General features: G+C 38.2%; 1 protein-coding gene across 7 annotated transcripts in view; it reads left to right on the top strand.

The window, feature by feature from the left end:
* The window catches only part of LOC136772107 (max dimerization protein 1-like), an 83,912-nt gene that overhangs the window by 48,501 nt on the left and 14,303 nt on the right, over positions 1–21,108 (top strand). For all 7 annotated transcript variants that reach the window (XM_066724813.1, XM_066724811.1, XM_066724812.1 and 4 more), the window contains 2 exons: positions 17,817–17,931; positions 20,144–20,489. In XM_066724813.1, coding sequence (XP_066580910.1) covers positions 17,817–17,931; positions 20,144–20,489 — 461 coding nt within the window. The remainder of the gene's footprint in view (positions 1–17,816; positions 17,932–20,143; positions 20,490–21,108) is intronic.

The following is a 21,108-nucleotide window of genomic DNA, read 5'->3' as shown; positions in this document are numbered from 1 at the left end:
GACTCACCCACAATGTTTGCTCCTTTGCTACAATGTGCAAATATCAGCTGCGCCTCGATTTATACATATAAAAATCTCTCCTAAAAAGACATGAAAGATTCCTTCGAAAATCTATAATAACGCTATTAAAACTACATTGTTGTAATTATCATAATTAATGAGCAATCCACATGTGTGTGTCGATTGTTATTTATTATTAATGACGTAAATTTTATCGTAGCTTCGTTGCTGGTGCGAGTAGAGTCTTTTTTTCTTTTTTATTGAGAATCGATTATATATCGCTTCTGTGTTCCCCGCATCGCTCTACACAATGTTGCTATATTTGTGTGCTTGGCTAGTCGCATTACAAAATAATCTAGTTAAAGCTATAGTGATTTTTTACCCAGCTGGAAGCGAATATGCATGACTGTTCCTTCAATTATCTTACCTACTTCCTTTGTTTACTGTTCCTGTCAATTAAATATTAACTGCAACAATACTAATGCGCCATTTAAATTGTTTTACTCCACTTAAAATAATTGCACGGAGTGCTTATGGTTTAAAGTGCTTTTCGATAAACTCGAAGATAAAAAATGAATCTTATTAAAGAATTTCTGGTATTCTTGGGTGTGCAAGAAATTTGTAGAATTATTATTGAGCAAAGCTGATATGACGAAGCAGCCAATCAGCGTTGAAATTGGCGCTTGTCGCAATCGCGAAAGGACATACATTGTTAATGTTGGCAAGTGTTGGTGAACTGTCGAAGGCCGCCATTGCTGCAACAAAGTTGCCATGGCGGAAAAGGCGGAACATCGGCTCTTCGATTCGAGGTATACTATATACGTGCAGCGGTGGTAAGAGTTGCGAGGACGAAAGGTGAAAAAGAAAGCAAGCAACGAAACCAAAGAAAAGCCAATCGATCTTTGGCGCGGAAACGCGAGCGAATAGGATAGGATTGTCTATTGCTCGAAGAGAAGAGCAAGTTTTTATTATGCAAGCCACGAGGAGAGGTTCCCTAATGGGTGAAGCCTCGTTTTATAGTCGCTCCAATCCAGCGTTCCCTCCAAGCCCGATTTGCTGCTGCACTCTCTGAACGTTACTGCACAGTCCCATCAGAGTTGCAACGACAGATGGCGCAGCGAATATTCCGCCAGCTGCCTCCGAGCATCGATTTTCTCCTAGATTATTTTTTCTCAAAACTCCTCTTACTCCACAATCATTCCGGTCAATCCAATTTTTCTCCCAACACCCACTTCCCCTCCCTCGAAAATCTTTATTAACACTCGACCATCGCCCACGCTGCATTTCCCTCCAAAGCCCAATCATCCTTCCAACCAACCTGCACGATGCATCGTCCTTTCGCGGACCATTTTTTTCTATGGCTGCCCCGCTATTCTGCTCACTTTCCAATTATGTATCGATTCTCTCCTCCACAAACGAAAAATCTCCAACATGATTAATGTAGCAAATTCATTCCTTTCTTACGTTTTTCTCCCAGTTTTACTGATTGCTACTTTAATCCTAACGAGATAAGACGTTCCGTTTTGTTGTTCTTTTGTGGTTATATCGGAGTCTTGGGAAATGTTGCTTTTTGGATTAGAGAAGAGATCGATGGAAGCGGAGAATGCACTTGGGCAAACAAGATGGAAGCAAGAGGAAGGATTCAAGTATGGAGCAGCATCGGGGGGGGGGGGGGGTTCGAGTGGTATAAGTGGAAGGTAGAAGGTGGAGGTTGGTAGGGTAGAGCGAGGGAAGAGAGAGAGAGAGAGAGAGAGAGGGGGGGGGGGGAGAGGGGTATAGTCACAGGAATAAGAAAGAGTAGAAAAAGCAGTCATCGCGCATTATTGGCCAGAGTTTTCGCATTGTGTGCCTGCGGGTGTCTCGCTTAATCACAATTAAGCCGAGCATACCGATCGATTGTCCTTGCTTTCCACGCTGCATTGTTGATTTTGTGCGCTGGATCTGTTGCTGCAACTATGCGTATACTCCCCTGCACATGTGTGCGTGCGTGCGTGCGTGCGACTCTATATATGCTTACTCATATATATTCCAAACATGCAGGCAGGCTGTAGGGTCCCCTAGGTTAGCGCACTCGATAAGGATCCCGAAGACAATAATTATAATCGCTATCTTTTCTTTCTCCTTTTAATCGCCTCTCACATTAATTATTTACGTTATCTATTTATCCAGCTATACTTGTTGGTCCACCCCACCATTGACAAACCAACGCTCCTTGCCAATTTAACTCGACTAGTACCGACGATCTCTTGCTATCTTCATCGATTAGAGAAACTCTCATTCCGATTCAATAACACACTTAATTAGGTTATCGTTTTCGATAAGGACATCTGTAAATGAGGAATGAGATGTAAGAATAATAACGATGGCTATCGACTACTTTTTTTTCTTTTCACCAAGTTTCTTAGTAGTCAGGATTATTGTTGAAAAGGGCTTAGGCTTTGCAGGTGTGCACAAGGAGAGATCGCAGTATCGCGATTTGCTGCAAATGTTGCTAACTAATAAAACGATGGATTGGATGTGGTGGTTGATAAAGCGGCTGCTTACTGGTCGGTCGATAACACACGCAACAGCGTTATCGGCTGCCTGGCCAGCCGACAACAGTTAAAAGTAGACGTGACTCCTTTTACAATATATATATATAGTATATTCGCGATCGATACGCACCCACCTCATGCATACTATTTTCTGTTATTTCTACACAAAAATACCTCTACTTTCCCTTCCAATTATCCTTGTAATATATCAAATCCAATTTACCTACCAATTGTCCATTTGAGGAATAACAATTTTCACACACGTTACGTATATATATATATATATATATATATATATATATATATATGTATTGCTGAGTAAATTTTGCTTTTGGATACCATTGTCCGAGTATTTTGTGTAATTTTTACAAACGACTTTTAATCTTAAAGATTCGGAGAGATTCGTTTGAATCGTTTCGCGTAGAAATAAAGAGAAATATTTCGTAGCGTCAGAGTTTAAACAAATAAAATGTTAACGGAGCGTATGATGCGAGACTTTGCGGTTAAAGGGACGGGGGAAAGAAATGCTTTGGAGCAAAAGCGTCCTTGGTAAGTGAAACGGACCTCGCTTCTCGCATTTCTGGTTGCCAAACGAATTTGGGGGTCCTTGTTTCGGGGTCCCGGAGTTTAATGAGGGCGCGTGCAATCTGGCGGTTTAATTAAGCGAAGCGCGCCGCGTTACACCCGCTTGTTCTATACTTCCACCCCCCCCCCCCCTCTCCCACTCCTTCACCGTTTTCCCTCTTTTCTCTCCCACTGTCCCCTGTCTTCCTTTGCACAAAAGTATTACGTTCGAATTAACCTTACACGATCAACTCTCGTTATATAGCTTGACCAATCTACTTTCGAATGCCAAACGTGCCAACAAAATCCAGTGCACTATTAGTCAAGCGTTATCTATTTTATTAGAATTTTTTGTTTAGGTGCACACAAGGACAACCATTTTCAGGGAAAAATATTTGCACTATGGAGGTTTGCTAAAGATATTTGTTTTTTGATAGAGACTAGAGAGAAAAGGGGGGGGGGGGTGAGAAAGGGGATGGGACGCGTTTGGATAATTGCTAGAGGGAAAATAAAAGGACGAAGGGGTGGAGGGGAGAAGACGATTGGTCCTGAAACAAATGCGCGAATGAGTTTTATCTCACGAAAAGGACGCGTGTCGGACTCTAGAGCATAGTGGTATCGGACTGAAAAATGACAGGAAAATATCAAGCGAGAATTTATTAGTCTACGCCAAGTCACGTCACGTTTTTAGCACGACACATTATGCCTACATCATAGTGTACCATATTATACCACATCGTGCCACGCATTTGCGTCGCGTGATAAAATCCATCCCACAAAAAACAAGCTTCGCCTATAAAAAAAAAGCGGCAAGTACATAAATCGTCTAGCATAAATAATATAGTAAAATAAAATGTTCCAATTAAAAATTAGTGAAATCCTAATGTTAGGAGAGTATATACTTTTATGATGGCAAAAGATAAAATTTCGAAAAAGAAATGTAACGAAACAAATTTACTTGCCGGGCCCATAATGTTCATATACCTAAGTCGCTATCTTTCAATGCAAGCTTATAGCTTCTTGTAATTTTAAAGTGTGGCTATTTAATGCCATTGTAAACAACAGGGCTCCGGCAAGTAACTTTTTTGCGTTACTATTCTTTTTTTCGAAATTTTATCTTTTGCCATCGCAAAAATATATACTTATCTAACATTTGGATTTTATTCATTTTTAATTGGAACATTTTATTTTGCTATTTTATTTAGGGTAGACGATGTATGTACTTGTCGCCTTTTTTTATAGGCTAAGTTTGTTTTTTGTGTGTATCTCATAATGTTGTTTAACCCTTAGCTGCCATTTTGGCGTAAATTTGACAGCTCAGCCGTCATCAAGTTTAAATTAAACACTTTTAAGCCGAAGAAATAGGGATCTTTTAAGTTTAAAACTTATGATGAATACGCAGTAAAATATCAAATTATTTATTGCTAACAATGTATCATTTTGAAGTTAAAAATAATTTTTTCTAGCGTTGACCACTAAGCGATTTTTCTTCTTACTAATATGCATTTCACGAATATTCCATTCTATTTTTGCCTCTTAATATTAAAATATAGAAGAGTTATGATTTTTTTACGTGAAAATGTTCAGTTTTTACTTTATTCCACTTTAACAATTCTTTTTAAACACTGCATAAACTTTTTGTGTGTATATGCCAACACTGTCCATTAAAAGAACCCATCACTATAATCAGACAATTTTGTTCAAGTTAATAAAGTCAATAACAGCTTAGCAATACCATTTTTATAGGATAGAGTCGGAAATGTGCCCTAGTGTGGCAGCAAAGGGTTCATTTCCGCGTTATGTAAATAACATGCAGTTAAATGTGAAAAAGTAATCCTTCCAAATACGCGAACGATTATTTTTAAAAATGCTGTAATTCACATTAATGCGAGGTCATGAAGCGCAGCTACGAAAACTGCAAAAAAATAAAAATCAGAATCGTGTTCATTCGAAGCAAAATCATTTTGATCGCTTGGTCTATGCGTATATCGAACATCTGTTTAGCCCAAAATATTTCTCTCTAAATTTTCCATACAGGCAACGACACATTTTTATCCGATAACATAATACTATGCAGAAAGCATCACAAAATATGAAGTTTTATCGAATTTTACAAAATGGCATAATATCAAATGGAGAATGGACGATCCATTTGTCGTACTTCATGATTTCTTTTGGCGATGCTCTAGGAAGGTTCGATCTCGCCCTGTTCATTGTTATTGGTTTATTAGCCAGGGCTCGGTGCTAGTCCAGGTAAGCTACTTGGTTGGCGAATTAAGTGCCTAAATAATCTTTAAGAATTTTTCACAAAGGAACGTATAGTAAATTACAACATAGATGAGGCTTAGTTCATTGCATGCAATGTATTTTTTTTTTTTTTTTCATCAGTTTATCTCTATACAGTCTTTCATACTTAATCTCACACTAAATATTCTTTCCTTTGACAAGCAAAAAAAAAAAGTTGAGTGTAATGTTAAAATAGTTTATAACGTTATAGAAAATATTTCGTGTCACTTGAACTACAATTGACAAGTTTAAATGTTGCATTGTGCAACATAATTGTATATATTAGAAACGTGTTAAGGTGCGGGTACACTGCGCGTGCGTGCGTGGAGCGTGCGAAGGAAGGAAACCGCGGCGGCACGAATCCATTCCATACGCCACGCGTGTATTTCACGCGTCGTGTACGACGGATCGGCATATACATATATGGCGTCCCCCTCGACGCACGCATTTAGGAGCCACGCTAGAGGACCCTCCACCACCAATAACTCACCAGGATGGAGTAACGCAAGTAAGCATACATTTTTGATTAAAAAAACTGTAAATTTTATTATTCAACATTGTTTTGATCGAAAATGTATTGCAGCTCGAGCTTTCGGCTTGAGTTACCGATGGTGAGGAGTACCCTACAATGCTGCTCCTCGATGCTTCGATGGACGCCATATATGTCACTCTTGTATAACCTCACCCCTTTAGACCATAGACACACACACACACACAATCAGTAATGTGTCAGAGCTAATTAAGCTCATATTTCAGATTCGTTCGGTTTATCGCTCAAGTTCAACATCAGATTTGAGTCAGAATTCAATCTGTGCATGACATTTACATTTAATTTCTATTGTCGTTCTTGCTTCGTTGAACGAAAGGAAACTAATTGTTAAAAGCACATATTCGTAAAAAATGTTTATATGCATGGAATTTTAAACACATGTATATATTTAAGGTACGGATATAAGCGACGAGTAAAATATACTCGGGGCACGAGCATTTTTGCGCTATATACAGATTTGAGGCGAGACGTTGGAGCGAGCGATACGTGGCTAAAAGTATGTCTGTAAATAATATTTAGTCATCCGATCATGCAAATTGGTGAAAAGTACAGATTTTAGCGTCGGTATCAAAATACGGATTTTGAAGATCGTGCAATGAGAATTAAATCATATCTGGCATTTTCGTATGTTTCATCAATTTTCCTTGTGAGATTAAAAAGAAAGAGACTAAGTATTGTTTAAAATATCGCGATTGTCAGTTTTATGACAGCAGAATCGTGTATAGTGATGTTGTATAGAGCAGAGTACTCTGACTTTTGTAGATTCTTTTGCAGAGAAATTTATCATTCAGGTGGTTTAGTTAAAGCAGGAGATCTGTCTATTTCTAATCTAAACAGTATAAGAATGGTGAAATTTGGGCTCATTGAACTTTTAAACAAAATTCGTGCCGTGCGCTCTGCACTCACACACGCTATATGCGAACCCGTTTACCCGCACTTATAAATTCCAAATTTATTAATCATTGTAAAACTTTTTTCGCGTTTATAGTGAGGGAAAGGGGGAGAATAAGGATGCTCAAGTACAGAAACATCAGTTTTTATTGATTTACATAGTCATAAACTGTGTGCAAATATTATTTATAATGTACACTCCGGGAAATTGATTCGGTTACCTTTTGGCTAACTTCACTCCTTAGATTCTCTACTAAACCTCCTATATACCTCGCTATAGCTCGAAGCCGACGATTCAAAATGATTCAAATTCCCACGTTGTATGTCGTTTATATTTGCGGAAATCTAATAATTTTGTAGAAAATGGAATAACAGTATAGATTTTTTTTTTAGATTTCAAGTCCACACACATATTTGTATTTAGATCTTGTATATATAATTTTTCTAGAGACTTTAAAGTTATTTCTGCCTGCATCCTGAGTTTAACCACTTCCAAAAAGCTTCTTTTATCATAAGATGCTTGCATAATCTGATAAATTTCCACGCATTTTTTCGCGTTAGCCGCTTTCGGGTTTAAAATGATTAAATCATTCATCAACTCATTGAGTATAGTCATATCCTTTTGCTATAATATAATGAAAAGAAAGAAAAGTAAATTAATTTTTTCAAGAATCGAAACATACCACTTGTACAAGATATGCGTCTGCCAAGGCTGCAAAGTAACGTGTACGTAAAAATTGATTTATCTCAACATTTATAAGAGATATCAACTTTTCGCTTACGAACCTTCAAAGTACAAATAGCAAGGAGATTAAAAAATATTTGAAGCAAAATATTGATATCTCTTATAGTCTTAGAAATAAATGCCTCTTGATGTTCACGCTCCAATGCATCTTAGCAGAAACTATATACACACACTATACTTATGTAACACGATTAAAACTTACAATGCTCCCAAAATTTTCGTCATCTTCCATTATTTTGTAATTCTCAATTGTTGCCCCTTTCAATGGACAGTTTTTTTCTTTCAAGTATTCACCTCCGTATATAAAATCCAAATAAACGTTTTCGGCCTTTGAGTCGCTATCGGAGCATTCTTTCCACTTGAGAAAAATGTGATGAGAGCCTTCTTCGTAGTAAGTGGCACATTCACAGCGGAATCCTAATCTTCTTCCAGTACTTTCCAACATTATACTGAATTCTAATTTTTCTATAAGGAATGTACCTACCAGACGTAACTTAGCTTCGGCATCTTCTAATTCTAGCATTGTAACACGCAATGCTTCTGCGATTTTTCTACAGTCAATGTAATTCCATTGGCTATCCTCTATGACGTTCTCACGCCAATAGTCTAATTTTTCCTGAGACACGGAAAATATTGGATGCTCGGGACACGTTTTATGTAAATTTATCATCGCTCTCTCTGCTAAGTCGTCGAATGCTTTTGTAGTTATTCTTTCGAATGCGTTATAATGTGCGTCTGACCATTCGAGCGCCAGGATACCAAATTTGGATAGGGTTTGCTTTTCTGCAGGTAGATCTAAGAGTTTCATCCATTTATTTGTCACATACGTTTCCCTCATGTGTTTAAAAATTTCAATATCTTCTGTCGTTCTGTTGACAAAAACATTACGTCTCCAATCATTTCTGAAATAAATTGGTTTTTTAGTCAGTCCACTAACTATCCCAGCCTAATTACCATAAACATGATGTGCTTCAGTATTTTATAGAAAAAACTTTTAAGCCATATAGGTTATTTCACGATAATATGCAAAGTTTGAAACAGCATGCATTGTCATAGAACATAATAGGTGAGAAAAAAACGTAATTTTTTAACATTTGGAATTATCAGATCGATGCATATTTTGCAAAATGCTCAGAATTTAGTTGCTGATCAAGTATGTATTAAATACAGCAAAGAAATATTCATTTTACAGTATACAGGGTTCTCAACGATTTTTCGCCAAGTAAAATATCTCCATACCAATGATATTAAAATAAAAAATGTTTCGAACTAAACTGGTAAGGTTTATACATATATATATAGTATTCTATTAATTGACGTTATCAATTTTTCCATGTTAGGTATGCTGCATACTACATAAATGTAACTTTAATTTTCGAAATGCAACCGTAGATTAATTTGATGCATATCTTATAATTTATCTCCAGTGATTTCTAAAACCATCTTTTATATTTTTATTCTCATCAGTAATTTTCGAGATATTTTACCACTCTAAGACTTTTTGAGATCCTTTTTGCATATGGTTCATTTATTGCTTTTTACTGTGATATATGTTAATCTTATAGTTTCTTCATAAATTTGCTCAACGAGTATATTTAACTGATATATTTAGAGCTAATTTAATGAAAAATCTCTCTTACCTTATAAAAGTATTTCCAAATTTTCTAAAGATAAACTCGGAGATTAAAGGCGACACACCGTTGTCAGTGTCAATTAAATTAGTTAATTCGTTGTAATAGTCGGAGCTAAAACCAATTTCAGGCACTATAATCGAAGACTTATATCTGTTTTTTGCACCATAAGAAACTAAATGTTTAAATTTCTTGATAGACGTTAAGCCGTCCTCCCACAACTTTTTCCACCAAACAATTGTACAATTGTTGTGCACGTAATACTGACGCTTATATATATTCCTTGCAGCATAAGAAGAAATTAAATATTCTAATTTCACGATAGACATTAAGCTGTCCTCGTACAACTTTTTCCAACAAACAATCGTATCTTCGCTATTAACGTAATTCTCGTAAGCTTCTCGCATCCAGGGCCATCTTTTAAAAAAAGTATTCAGATTATTCATATTGAGAAATATAGTCGAAGAAATTAAAAATGTTATTAAAACATTCTGCACCAGGTGTTTGTGAGTTTTAAACTAACAATTTTAGCATTTATTAAAAATTTACTTATTTAGTTCTATCTCGCGAACGAGTAACTATACTTATAAAATATTTTAAAACTTACCTCTGAAAGTACTTTCGTTTCCAAACATTTTGCCAGTTAATTAAGCAGTACAATTTCTTGCAAGTCATTGACAAACTTAATACATCAACAATCGAAATATCTTTATATTCTAATATTAAACCAATCACTTCACTGGGCAAGTCTGTTAAAGACACGTTCGTTGACATTTTTAACCATTCGCTTAAATCTTTATCCTTATTCCGTGGACTTGGAAGACACAACTCTGTTTGCGAGGGCGAAGAATAAAGTACAGACAGACCTCCAGCTAGCGTCGACGCAGCAGTGAAACCATTTTGGGGGTGCATGGTTTCAATAAATGGAATTTAAGCTTAGTCGAGTCCTGGCTAAAATCAATTGTCTTAGTTTATTGGCCTTCGATACAATGCTTGTAGCTCGGTCTTCGTCTTAAGCATTTCCAAAGTTAAAATTTGATCTCTGTTTGGTTTATTGAGAGCAACCTGGGTCTGAACGGACCCCAGCCCCCACCCTCCAACCCTCCGGCTCATATATAACTGTATATATATAGGTTTGCACGTGAAAGTGGAAGGGCATGCAGTTTAGGCCCGGACCAGCTTCGCTGACCACACGCGCCGCCGCGCGCCGCAGCAGCACGTTCGTTTTGCGCGTCCCCTCCCGAATCCCGATCCCCGTGCAAAAATACTTGCATCTCGCTCGCGTGAATCCACGCGCCGTATACCCGCTCCTTATTATAATACCGCAGCAGTGTGTTGGGGTTGTAACAATTTATCTCGCAAGCACTTGTGCTCGGTCCTTCCTTCGAGAAGTTAAAATTATGTGTGTAAGAACTTTTAACGAATCATAATAATTAACAATCAATCGGATGCAGTTTGTCTACGAGCTATCCGCGAGCCTCCTTTATATATAGCCTCCTCGCCGCGCCTTTTTTCTCCACTAGCTGCTTCGATTTGCACGGTGTCGCGTGCGTGAGTCTCGGTATATTCTTTTGCGCAGGGCTCGCAATAGTTATAACCATCGTCCTAAATATACTTCGCGTGGATTTCATGCGCGCCACCATTGAAAATATCCCTTGCAAAAATATTGGCCAATATTAGGGGTTTTAAGCCGCTCTGAAGATGTTTTGGAGAAACGTGTGCCATTGCAAACTGTTATACCTTTTAAATATATGTATATATAGCTTATACAAATGTTTAGGGACTTCCCCAGATATAGGTTTTAGGTGGACACGCTGCTTCGCAATGTGGATTTGTGGTTTATGATACCTTCGGAGCAGAACAATGAGCGAGCTGTTCGGCGCTCCGCCTAATAGGCTCTCATTTCGAACATATTTACAATATGATTATAAAACTTTAGGAAAACGTTCTTTCAATAGTACACTATCGAATTATGCAAAAACATCGATTTTTTGAAAGTGAGAAAATCTAGTCTAGCCCCTCGAAGATTACATGAAAAATTCAAAGTTTTCTTTTTTAATCATTTTCAAAAGACTGTCAATATATAATTAGTTGCGAGAAACAGATATAAAAATAATTCATTGATATTTCAAATTTCCAATTACCACATTACCAGTTGAACATTATTTTTGGTCAACAGTTTTTGTGTGTAGTCGTAAAATAACGTTTTGCGAAAAAATTGTGAATGAACTTACTAAAAACGTTTTTTTTACGTTACTACTGACCGAGACACTATTCTTTATGCGGACATAAGACTGTAACCATGTACAGAAAGAGCGTGTTTATATATTTTTCAAAACAGAAAATAAGGGATATTTGTGCCAAATGCTTCCGACGACCTTGGTAGATAAGGCGTAGTACCAGGCTAACCGCCAGGGACCTTTCCATCTTTATGTGGTGGAAGGTCAAAGCCTGTAAAGAGGAGTGCAGGGTTCTTGGCAGTAAGTTTATACCTACTCTCTTAGCATTATTAAGCGACTCGATAAAATTTCTTGCGCTTAAAAACGTTATTACAAATAATTTCAATAATAGCCTCTTCTCTTAAACATCTATAATAACGAGTCGTAGATAAATTATTAATCGATAATTATACAAATGGCTACTTTGTAACATTTGTCTCTATTATTTTGAACAATGACTTATTCGTGAAAAATTCCCATAATAGAAGCTATTTATAGTTACAATAGGAAATTTAAAAGACATTTTCGCAAAGACAAATTCTGTAGGATTGCTACCGTAAACAAAACGATGTGCGAACTCTATTAATTATTTTAAGACATGACAAATTAACACGATAGGTGTGACAAATATATCAATGATGTTACCAAGTAAGATACCACCAGTCACGCTAAACTTTTTCATTTTGAACGCGATGCTAAACCTACTACATTTTTTGCAACATGAGATATGTTTTAGCATATTTATTTATATTTGGGAATATAAAAAGTCATAAAAATGGGAAGACATGACTATATATTTGCTAATTTACAAGACAAATCACGAAATAAGAAATTCAGATATTTTGTATTATAAATAAAAGAAGATTAATCCACACCGCTATTTATCAATAATGCTCTTGACAAATCTTACAAATGCGCGGCTGGTCTACGGTTGATTAATGCTTATTATATGAATGAAAAGGACTAGCTCTCGTGGGCGATTTGAAAGTCAGCATATTGCAGCAATGCATGGTGTGAAAATTGATTAATGCTAATTTTTGTTATTAGCTACAGCGGCCGGAGGGAATTAATGAACTAGTGTCGTTTCGGTTGGTTTATTGCTACTCGAGCTGGTCTATGCACGACGTGGTGGCTTTCCGTATCCGGAGTGGCCTGCATTTCTCGAAAATCTAGGACTCTTGTCCGCTTGCTTGCCCAGTCCATCTCGTTGCCCCTCCTTGCCTAATTACTTTTCGAACGCTGTTAACTGCCAACATTTTCACAGTCCTTCACCTTCAAATCAAATTTCTTCCTTTTCAGAAACAAACGAATCTCCAAGCTCCTCAAATTATCGTCTCATTTGCCTGTCATTTTATACAGATGAGTAAATTGGAGAAAAGGGCAGAATATAAAATTTCCCCGTTTTATTTAGCGATTAAATTGCGCACACCAAAAACTAAGTAGAACAAATAAATTGGACTTGAGTAAATCCTGAATGGAATCTTTATTTTTCCATCATGTTGTATTTTTTGCACGAGAGAGAGAGAGAGAGAGAATATATAAATGCAAAAAGGTAGTGGAGTTACAATAAGTGAGGAGGGGGGGGGGGGGGGGGGGGGTTAGAGACCATCAGGATTACGGATAAACTGTAGTAGTATTAATATAAGCCAACTAATTCGACAAACAGTCGAGCAGTCAGTCAGCCAAGCGGTCGGGGCAGCGAGTGCATTGGCCGACCATGAGTTAGTTCGGTTTAACAGTCGGCTGTAAACAACCTCGTAATATTCTCCCTAACCATACCCCCACCCCTGAACATTTCCATCACCCCATCTTTACAATCACTTTTGTCGCGTCATCAGAAATTTTACTGATCGTTTTTCGCGTCCCAAACCTCCAATTATTTCCCCTTTATCTCCATAAACTCGTAAATCTTTCATTAAAACTAATTTGTACACCCGGCAAATCGTTAAATCCTCTTCTCCAACTATATATATATATATATATATATATATATACGTTAGCTTCTACAGCCAAGATACTTAATTTTAGAGTTTTCACATAACTCGCTAATCCTTTAATGTATTATACTAATGTACGAATGATATAACCAAAGCTTCTTTTACAAAGTTTGATTTAGCAAAAAGAGTATGATTGAAATATATTTGATGAAGAAGTATGTGATTCACATAGGAATAAATGGTTGATTATAGATGATTGTGTAGAAATGTCTAGAATCGCAGAGGGATAAATTAAGAAGGGAGCACTGGTTATTATCATCGATCTTACGTGGACAAAGAGGATACTTTGCTGCAATTGCAGTTTCATGCATTCAGTTGCAAACTGTCCAAGCGTTAAAGGTATAGTAAGCAAAGGCGAAAGCTTTCGGTGAAAGCTTTTAACGAGAGAAAGGGAGAGGGTGAAAGGAATGAATTCCTTATGCCCAAGGTGGAAGTTTCTGAGAGCACTGTAGGAAGGAAACATACTGTCCTCTCTGCTTGTAAAACACGTGCGCGCGCAGCCACGTACACATAAACAGCGCCGAGATTCAAAAGCGCCACTTTGAGACGCGCGCAAAGAGGCTTCTACGTTTCTATGACCACATCATTACGACTTAAATAGAACAGCGCGTCTATCCAATTCCCTCTAATTCTCTATTTTATACCCCTCTCGTCTCTTATACCCCCTCCCTCGCTCCCCGCGACTCCCCCTCTCAAATAAGACCAGACCCACCTACTAGCACCTCGCACTCGCTACTCTACACACTGTCATTAATTAAATTCATTAACCGATGTCCTGCATTTGCAACGCGTGCGAATAAGTCCTTCCAGGAGATATTCATTAACTAAAATCACATACATTACCAAGTTACGCATGCGTACAAAGCACCCTTAAATTTATGTAACATCGTACACACAACATAAATTAACCTCATAAAGGGCAATTGAGGTGAACTGATTTGTAAAATTGACCATCCAGATCGTACATTTTTCTCATTATATTAATTTTACCCGAGGACTAATGGTCAATGTTCAACGACTGAAACTCTGCACCGCGATGTGTGTGTGAATAATTTCAGGAACAATACGACATATTTTTCGTTATTCAATCATTGTTAAATTTTCCAAGAATTTTATTCTTTTTATTTTTAATGCTTCGATATTTTTGCTGTATTGTTCTCCATAATTTACGAGATACACGTTAATATTCGTTGATTTGGCACATTCGTTAACGCTTTCATTGAATTTCATCATTAAGCGAATAAACTGGACTCGTAGTTCATTTGACAAATGTTACAAAGCCGGATGAATTTGTTGTACATTGCTTTCCGCTGTGTCACTTACTATCGTATCGACATTTTTGTGGTTTAATCATCCTTGCGTGAAACTGCTCTTAAGCAAAATACACCCTATATAGCTTTTCACTATCAACCTCTAGCCATTATAATCGTTAATTGTGCTTTTAAGATCGTAGCAGGCTCATAAGTATAGGGATGGCTGGGATCAGGGGGGAAGTAGTGGAAAAATATAGCTTATAACTCTCGTCAATAGTCCCATGACGAAGTAAAATTATACACGTTCGGAGAGGCAACTAATTCATATTCTTATTCTCATCGTCCTTAAATCCTTAAACCTATTTTTCATGTACAACGGACAGAAAATGGACACAGCTTACGAAAACCCATTGAAAATTGCGAAGCAGTTGCAGTAAATTGAGAAAAATTAACGTTTAAAAATCAATTGGTCGGATAAAATCACTATCGTGTCAAACAAATCATGAAATTAATCAGAGCGTTGGATATCAGACGTTAATGAAAATTTGTTCAAAGCATTAATTCCACTTGAGCAAATATTTAATCAACGGATAGTGCAAATAACGAAATGCTGATAAAATGCGATCAATTAGTTGGGCGAATAGAGGCAAATTAGCAAAGCATTAACGAAATGATTGGCAAAATTTGTCGAGGTATTAAATTGGATAAACAGTAATTTAATGAAGTAATTAGCGATTGAAACGATTCGATAAGGAAGATACATACATATACCTATCGTCCGTTAATTTGATCCGATGAAAAATGCGGTTGTGACTTCACGTCTCTCTCTCTCTTTTAGGTTCTCCTCCCCTCTCCCCCCTCCCTCCCTACTAATCTGTACACTGACTGGGTCCTCTTGGCTAAGTGAGATACTGTGAGCGAGACCGACAAATTATTTACTAATTTCCTGGCGACATCGACACGCGTTGAGATTCCCGCTTTGAAGATTCCGTCGAGGCCGACTCCTGGGATGGTTAGAGAGAGAGAGAGAGAGGGGGGGGGGGAGGGGGGTAAAAGCATGGGAGCTCTCGTGGGGAATTTCGCGTCAAGTATTTATTCATCAGATCCTGGTACGCCGAACAGGCGAAACAGGAATTTCATAATGCCTGTGTCACATGGTGCTATTGATTGATCCAGCTTCCTCTCTGGCTCTATTATTTTTCCACTTTCAACCCCCTCCCCCTCTTCGCGTACCCCTTCTTTCCCTTTACATATTCAGTCCGGTGCAACAGTCGCACCGTAAGAATCCAGAAAAATATTCAAGCGAAAAAATATAATTTTTATCTCTTTATCCCAGCTCTCTAGACACGGTACCGTTAAATCACTCGTTCCACGCAAAAAATTACTTTGTCAAGTTAAAACCTTTATTCGAGCAATGGCGCAAATTTTGAAGAAACACATTGCTTAATGACGCATGAACTTCCAAGTCTATTATACCAAGCGCTAAACTGTTTCCAGAGAGACTAAGTATTTTTTTCTAGAAACAATTTTGCGAGAAAGAGGAAGAATTCTGGCGAAAAAGAATGGAAGGGGAATGAGAAGAAGTAGAGGAAAAAAGTAGAGAGAAGGGATTTAAAGTTGTGGTAATTTTCAGTAAAATGGAAAACCTAAAGGGTTTTGCGGGTCTTTGAGCAATCGTGCACAAAGCACCAGGAGATTTACACATCGCGCATGACTGTGTACGCATGCACGTACCAAGATAGTACTACGTGATTACATTAATACATATACAGAGACGTATGCTTTGTACGTCGTAAGTTGTGTGCTAATAGTCGACGAATGCGTTTACCCAAGGAGAAAGCGTCCATTCCGACCTCTGACTCGTAAAACACTTTAATTTAAATTAATCTTCCGCAACAATACTTAGCCTCACCTATAACTATAGCGAATCTCAAATTTGCTTTGTCTTCGGAGCTTACACTTTGACCCTCTTTGATCGCTTTTTTAAAATTCCGAATCGGCCCACTATTCGCTCCTTAATTCGGTGCAACGTTGTTCTTGAAAATTCCGCGAAGCAGACGGTGGATGTGCCTTTTTGTCTCGACTGTACCAAAAAGGAAAACCAGAGCAACATTGTTACGTATTTACTTAAATCAACTCCGAGACGGTGTTGTCGCGCTAAGGTGACGGCTCTCGTTTCAAGACATGTTTTTCGTTTTTGTTTTAGACTCCCATACAAACCGGTCCAGTTAAAATGCATAGCGAGTCTTAAAAGGAAACTTAAATTCGTATTGTGCAGCAAGAAAGCAAGCTTATACACCAATTGTTCTACAGTCCTACACTTGCTACCCTATAGCTTCTTATTATTCTCTTGATAAAACTGGCGGACATTCATTATAATTACGGAACAAAATTACCAAGTGCAAACTTATAAACCATATTATATTATCCATTATTAACACGTTTCCCTCTCCTAATTACGCCGAGCAAACCTATGCTGTAATTTTGTTTTTATTATACGAAAGACACACACACGTGGTACAAAGAGGATAAATTCTATACGTTTAAATTATAGTCTATTAATTGAAAGAATTTTTTGAAAAATAAAGCACTTGGCTGGGTTGAGAATAATTCTTTTTTTAGAAAATTTGTGAACCTTTAAGAGTCTCAAAGGTATGTGAGAGGGAGGAGGAGCTTCGTCAGGGAGGGGGTGAATAGAGACAAATAGTGGACAGCGAACATTTGGCATGACGATCAATGGCGAGTGGCCAATGAGACGATATTAAGCAAACTTATTGTTCGTCATAAAACAGGAAAAGACGCTCGGAGACGCTTCTCATCCGCTGGCCATGCAGCAATAAACTCCTTCGTGTGAAACTTATAATTAAACGGTCTTAATGGCCTCTTCACCAAAATCTTACTCCATTCTGTTGGATGAATTGCCTTCTCGGTGTTTTCTCCGCAGAAAATTTGTCGATTCAATCACTATTCTCTCGACTCGCGAAGGAAACTTTTATTTAAAAACTTTACATCTTCAACAAAAATCTGCTACTCGCTGAATTTACAAGTTTTACAGTAGTATACTTGACGGGATTCGGAAAATAAGTCGTAACGTTGCTGAATTTTTCGATTATTAATGCATGGCAATGTTTCTTTGTGTGTTGCAGGAGAGCCCATCTCAGGCATTGTTTGGAGAAGCTGAAAATTCTAGTACCATTGGGACCGGAAACATCGAGACACACCACGCTGGGCCTCCTGACCAAGGCCAAGCGTTTCATCAAGGTGCTTACCTAATTATTAAGATTTTTTACCTTATAATTACAATTTAGTCAAATCTTTTTGATTATAATATTATATAATTCAGCTCTGTATTTTAAAACAAGATTCGGGAAAAATGTAAGAAAATTCTGTGTTTCTGTGAAAATTATTGTTCAAGATTTTTAAAGATTCACAATCATTCTATAAAGCACACGATCGATTGTGCTTCGTACGAGATGCGTTAATTATTTTAACAAATAATTTTAAGACGGAAAAATAATTGTTATTTCAGAGGTATTCCTTAGGAAGTAGTATTGGGAAGAAAAGGAAAGTGAATCAAGTACACACGTACGAGTAAAGAGAGATTCTTGCGCGTGTCGAAAAGGAGGAAAAGTTATTCAGATTACGGTTAGAAAATAATTCATGTTTCCGACGTACGTCGTTAAATCCGCAAGGGTGCGCGATAAAGTCTGCAAAAATCCGTTGATGTATAGCGTTGAGTGAGCGGGTGGTGGGGGTAGTTTGAATATTTCATGCGGTTTGCACAAAGAAGACAAGGAGGATGATGAGGAATGGGTAAGGCAGAAGAGAATGAGAGAGTAGAGTACGAAGAGGGGTTGCTGGAAAAGCTTCGTAGCGGAGGATTTCAGTGAGAAAAGCGGGTCGTCGTAATTAGCGAGGAAGATGACGGAAAAGATGTCCGTCAACGAAGCTGAAAAGAATCGTGGTTGGTCGAGCAGTTTCCATCCGTTGCTAAGAGTAAAAAAGCGCGTTGCTAAACTTGAAAATGCTACAAGTGCAGGATAGAAACTACGAGTCCGGAACGGTTGGAATCGTTGATAACTGTTAGAGCCCTTGGTTATATGGTCTCCATAATTATTTATTACATTTTTCCCAAGTTCCAAATAGATCAATCTCCCCTCTGTAATTGTTGGTATAGAAAACTTAAGAGATGAAAGTATAGAGGAGAAAAAGGAAGAAAACGAAAGTAGAATTTAAATCTTGCAAAATGAAGCAAGGAGGAAGTCGCACTGATATATTACAACTGTTGCGAGAAATTCATTGGAATTTGCCGAGTGAAAATATTTGTCCCATGGTTTTCTCGAGTTTTCAGCGTGAAATCGATGCATGAATGATGCATTCGCGCAAAGATCATTTACTTAGTTGTGACGTACGTAGGCCATGAGCACCGGACAGGTGTGTATATACTGCAGGTAAAGATAGAGTAGAGCATAGGGCTCGGCAAAAATAAGTGCTTTTCCGTGTCACGTGAATTCTACATTTCCTAGCAAGTAGTTATAGACTGTAACAAGTCAGGCGAGACGCTTTACGCTTATCTCGGTTGTAAACTTACCGTCAAACCGAAGCTACAGAAGTTTTCAAGTATCGCGAAACTCTAATACATCCACGTCCTAAGCGGAAAACTCACTTGGAAATGTGCATCCACTTACAATTCTTATCTTCGAGCCGCCTGTTATATTTACCTCGCTGTTTCTCGGCTTTTTCATCGCTTAATACTCCTTCGTCCGGTGAATAAAGATAACGTCCTTTACACTGGGATCTGTTAACTCTGCGAGATTTCCATGCAAGTCCGAAATTCACTATGCGTTATACTGCATTTTACTTTCATTTCGTTCTTTAAACCGAGGGACTGCATGACTCGTTTCGGTTGAACAAAAAATCTCTCAAACGGTCCGTTTGCAAGATGAAAAAAATATCAAAGCTCTCTGTTAAACTTAATATTTTTCAACGAATATGCATATATATATATATATATATATATATATATATATACAAATTCTTACATTTACACTCTCCAAATCCGCAGTAATTGTTATCCTTATCACAGAGTTTTAACCTTTATTGCATGCCAGTTGATTCTTTAAACCGAGCGAATAGGAGAAATTACAAAAAATATGGAAGAACTCTTTTTACAAAAAGTAAAAAAAAAATCAAATCTCTCAGTCGAACTCGCTATTCTTCGAGGAAAATATGAAAATTCTTCCATTTGTACACTGTCTAACTCAGTACTAACTTTTATCCGTGTCACAGCTAGCTTTGACAAGTTTTTAATCGCACAAATAAATGGTTGAAGAGAAAAATGAGAGAAAAGTGTAAGAGCAGAAGTGGGAAAAGATGGAAGCACGCGTTAATTTATATGCGAAGAACGATGCGTTAGGTTGCGAATTGATGTTGCAAGGAGGAGCAGTGGGATAATCGAGTGTTTTGTTCGTAGAACTTGGAGGAGAGAGAGCGGAAACACGCGGTGCACAAGGAGCAACTGTCGCGGGAGCAACGTTTTTTGAGGCGACGGTTGGAGCAGCTGACGAGTCAGCAGCAGCAGGGTCTTCAACAAGGCCTTCTGCATGGACTTAGCTCGAGCGAGCCGACCTCTGGAGCAGCGGTGGCTGCGGCTGCGGCTGTGGCTGCGGCGGAGGCAGCGAGGCCGACGACGGCAGTAGCCACGACAGCCATGCTCAAACGACGAAGCGTCTCCGAATGCTCCCTCGGCACCGCATCCACCAGCAGCTCCAGGAATTCCGATCGTTCCGCTCTTGTTAGCCCCTCCATTTCCGAATCTGGTACGCCTCCCCCCTTAATCTACTCGCTTGCTTTCGAATTTCACCGAAACAACCATTTTCCATCTCGTATGGTAATAAGCGTATTATCCGTGCGCTCCGTATTCGCTCCGTATCTTTCGACACAAATATAATCGAGCGTGCAACAATGTGCAACTGCTTCTATATATATAAAGGATAAAAGTTTGAGTAAAAATGACGAAAGGTGCAGGTTAAGGGCAGCGTTGATGGTACATACGCGTGCGTTTGCATCAATGTGGATTCTACCTTGATTGTATTTGTTTCTGTTGAAACCCACGGAGCGAATAAGGTGGTTTTTTTCAGCGTAATGTAAAACTCGTCGCTTGATGTTCAGCTGCAAAATTATTTTAACGGGACACGATGAGGTCCCGATCGTTGGAAACAATGCGGTGGATGACCCTACTTGTCCACGAATCGACCCTCCCCCCGCGTCTACTCGCTTTGCTTGAAATTTCGCTAAAATGATAGTTGCGTAATGTGTGTACATCCGTCCACCGTGCAAGGTTTTGCAATGTACTCCGAACCTTGCTACTCGGTGTCCAGCTAAAAATTTCTTTTAACGAGGGATAAGTCCCCGATCGATGGAAGCAATATATGCTGG

The sequence above is a fragment of the Prorops nasuta genome, unplaced genomic scaffold, assembly GCF_024137725.1.
Source record: "Prorops nasuta isolate Cenicafe-Biocafe unplaced genomic scaffold, Cenicafe_Pnas_1.2 PNAS00003, whole genome shotgun sequence".
Classification (NCBI taxonomy): domain Eukaryota; kingdom Metazoa; phylum Arthropoda; class Insecta; order Hymenoptera; family Bethylidae; genus Prorops; species Prorops nasuta.
Note: the sequence above shows the minus strand (reverse complement) of the source record. Positions and strands in the feature narration are given on the sequence as shown.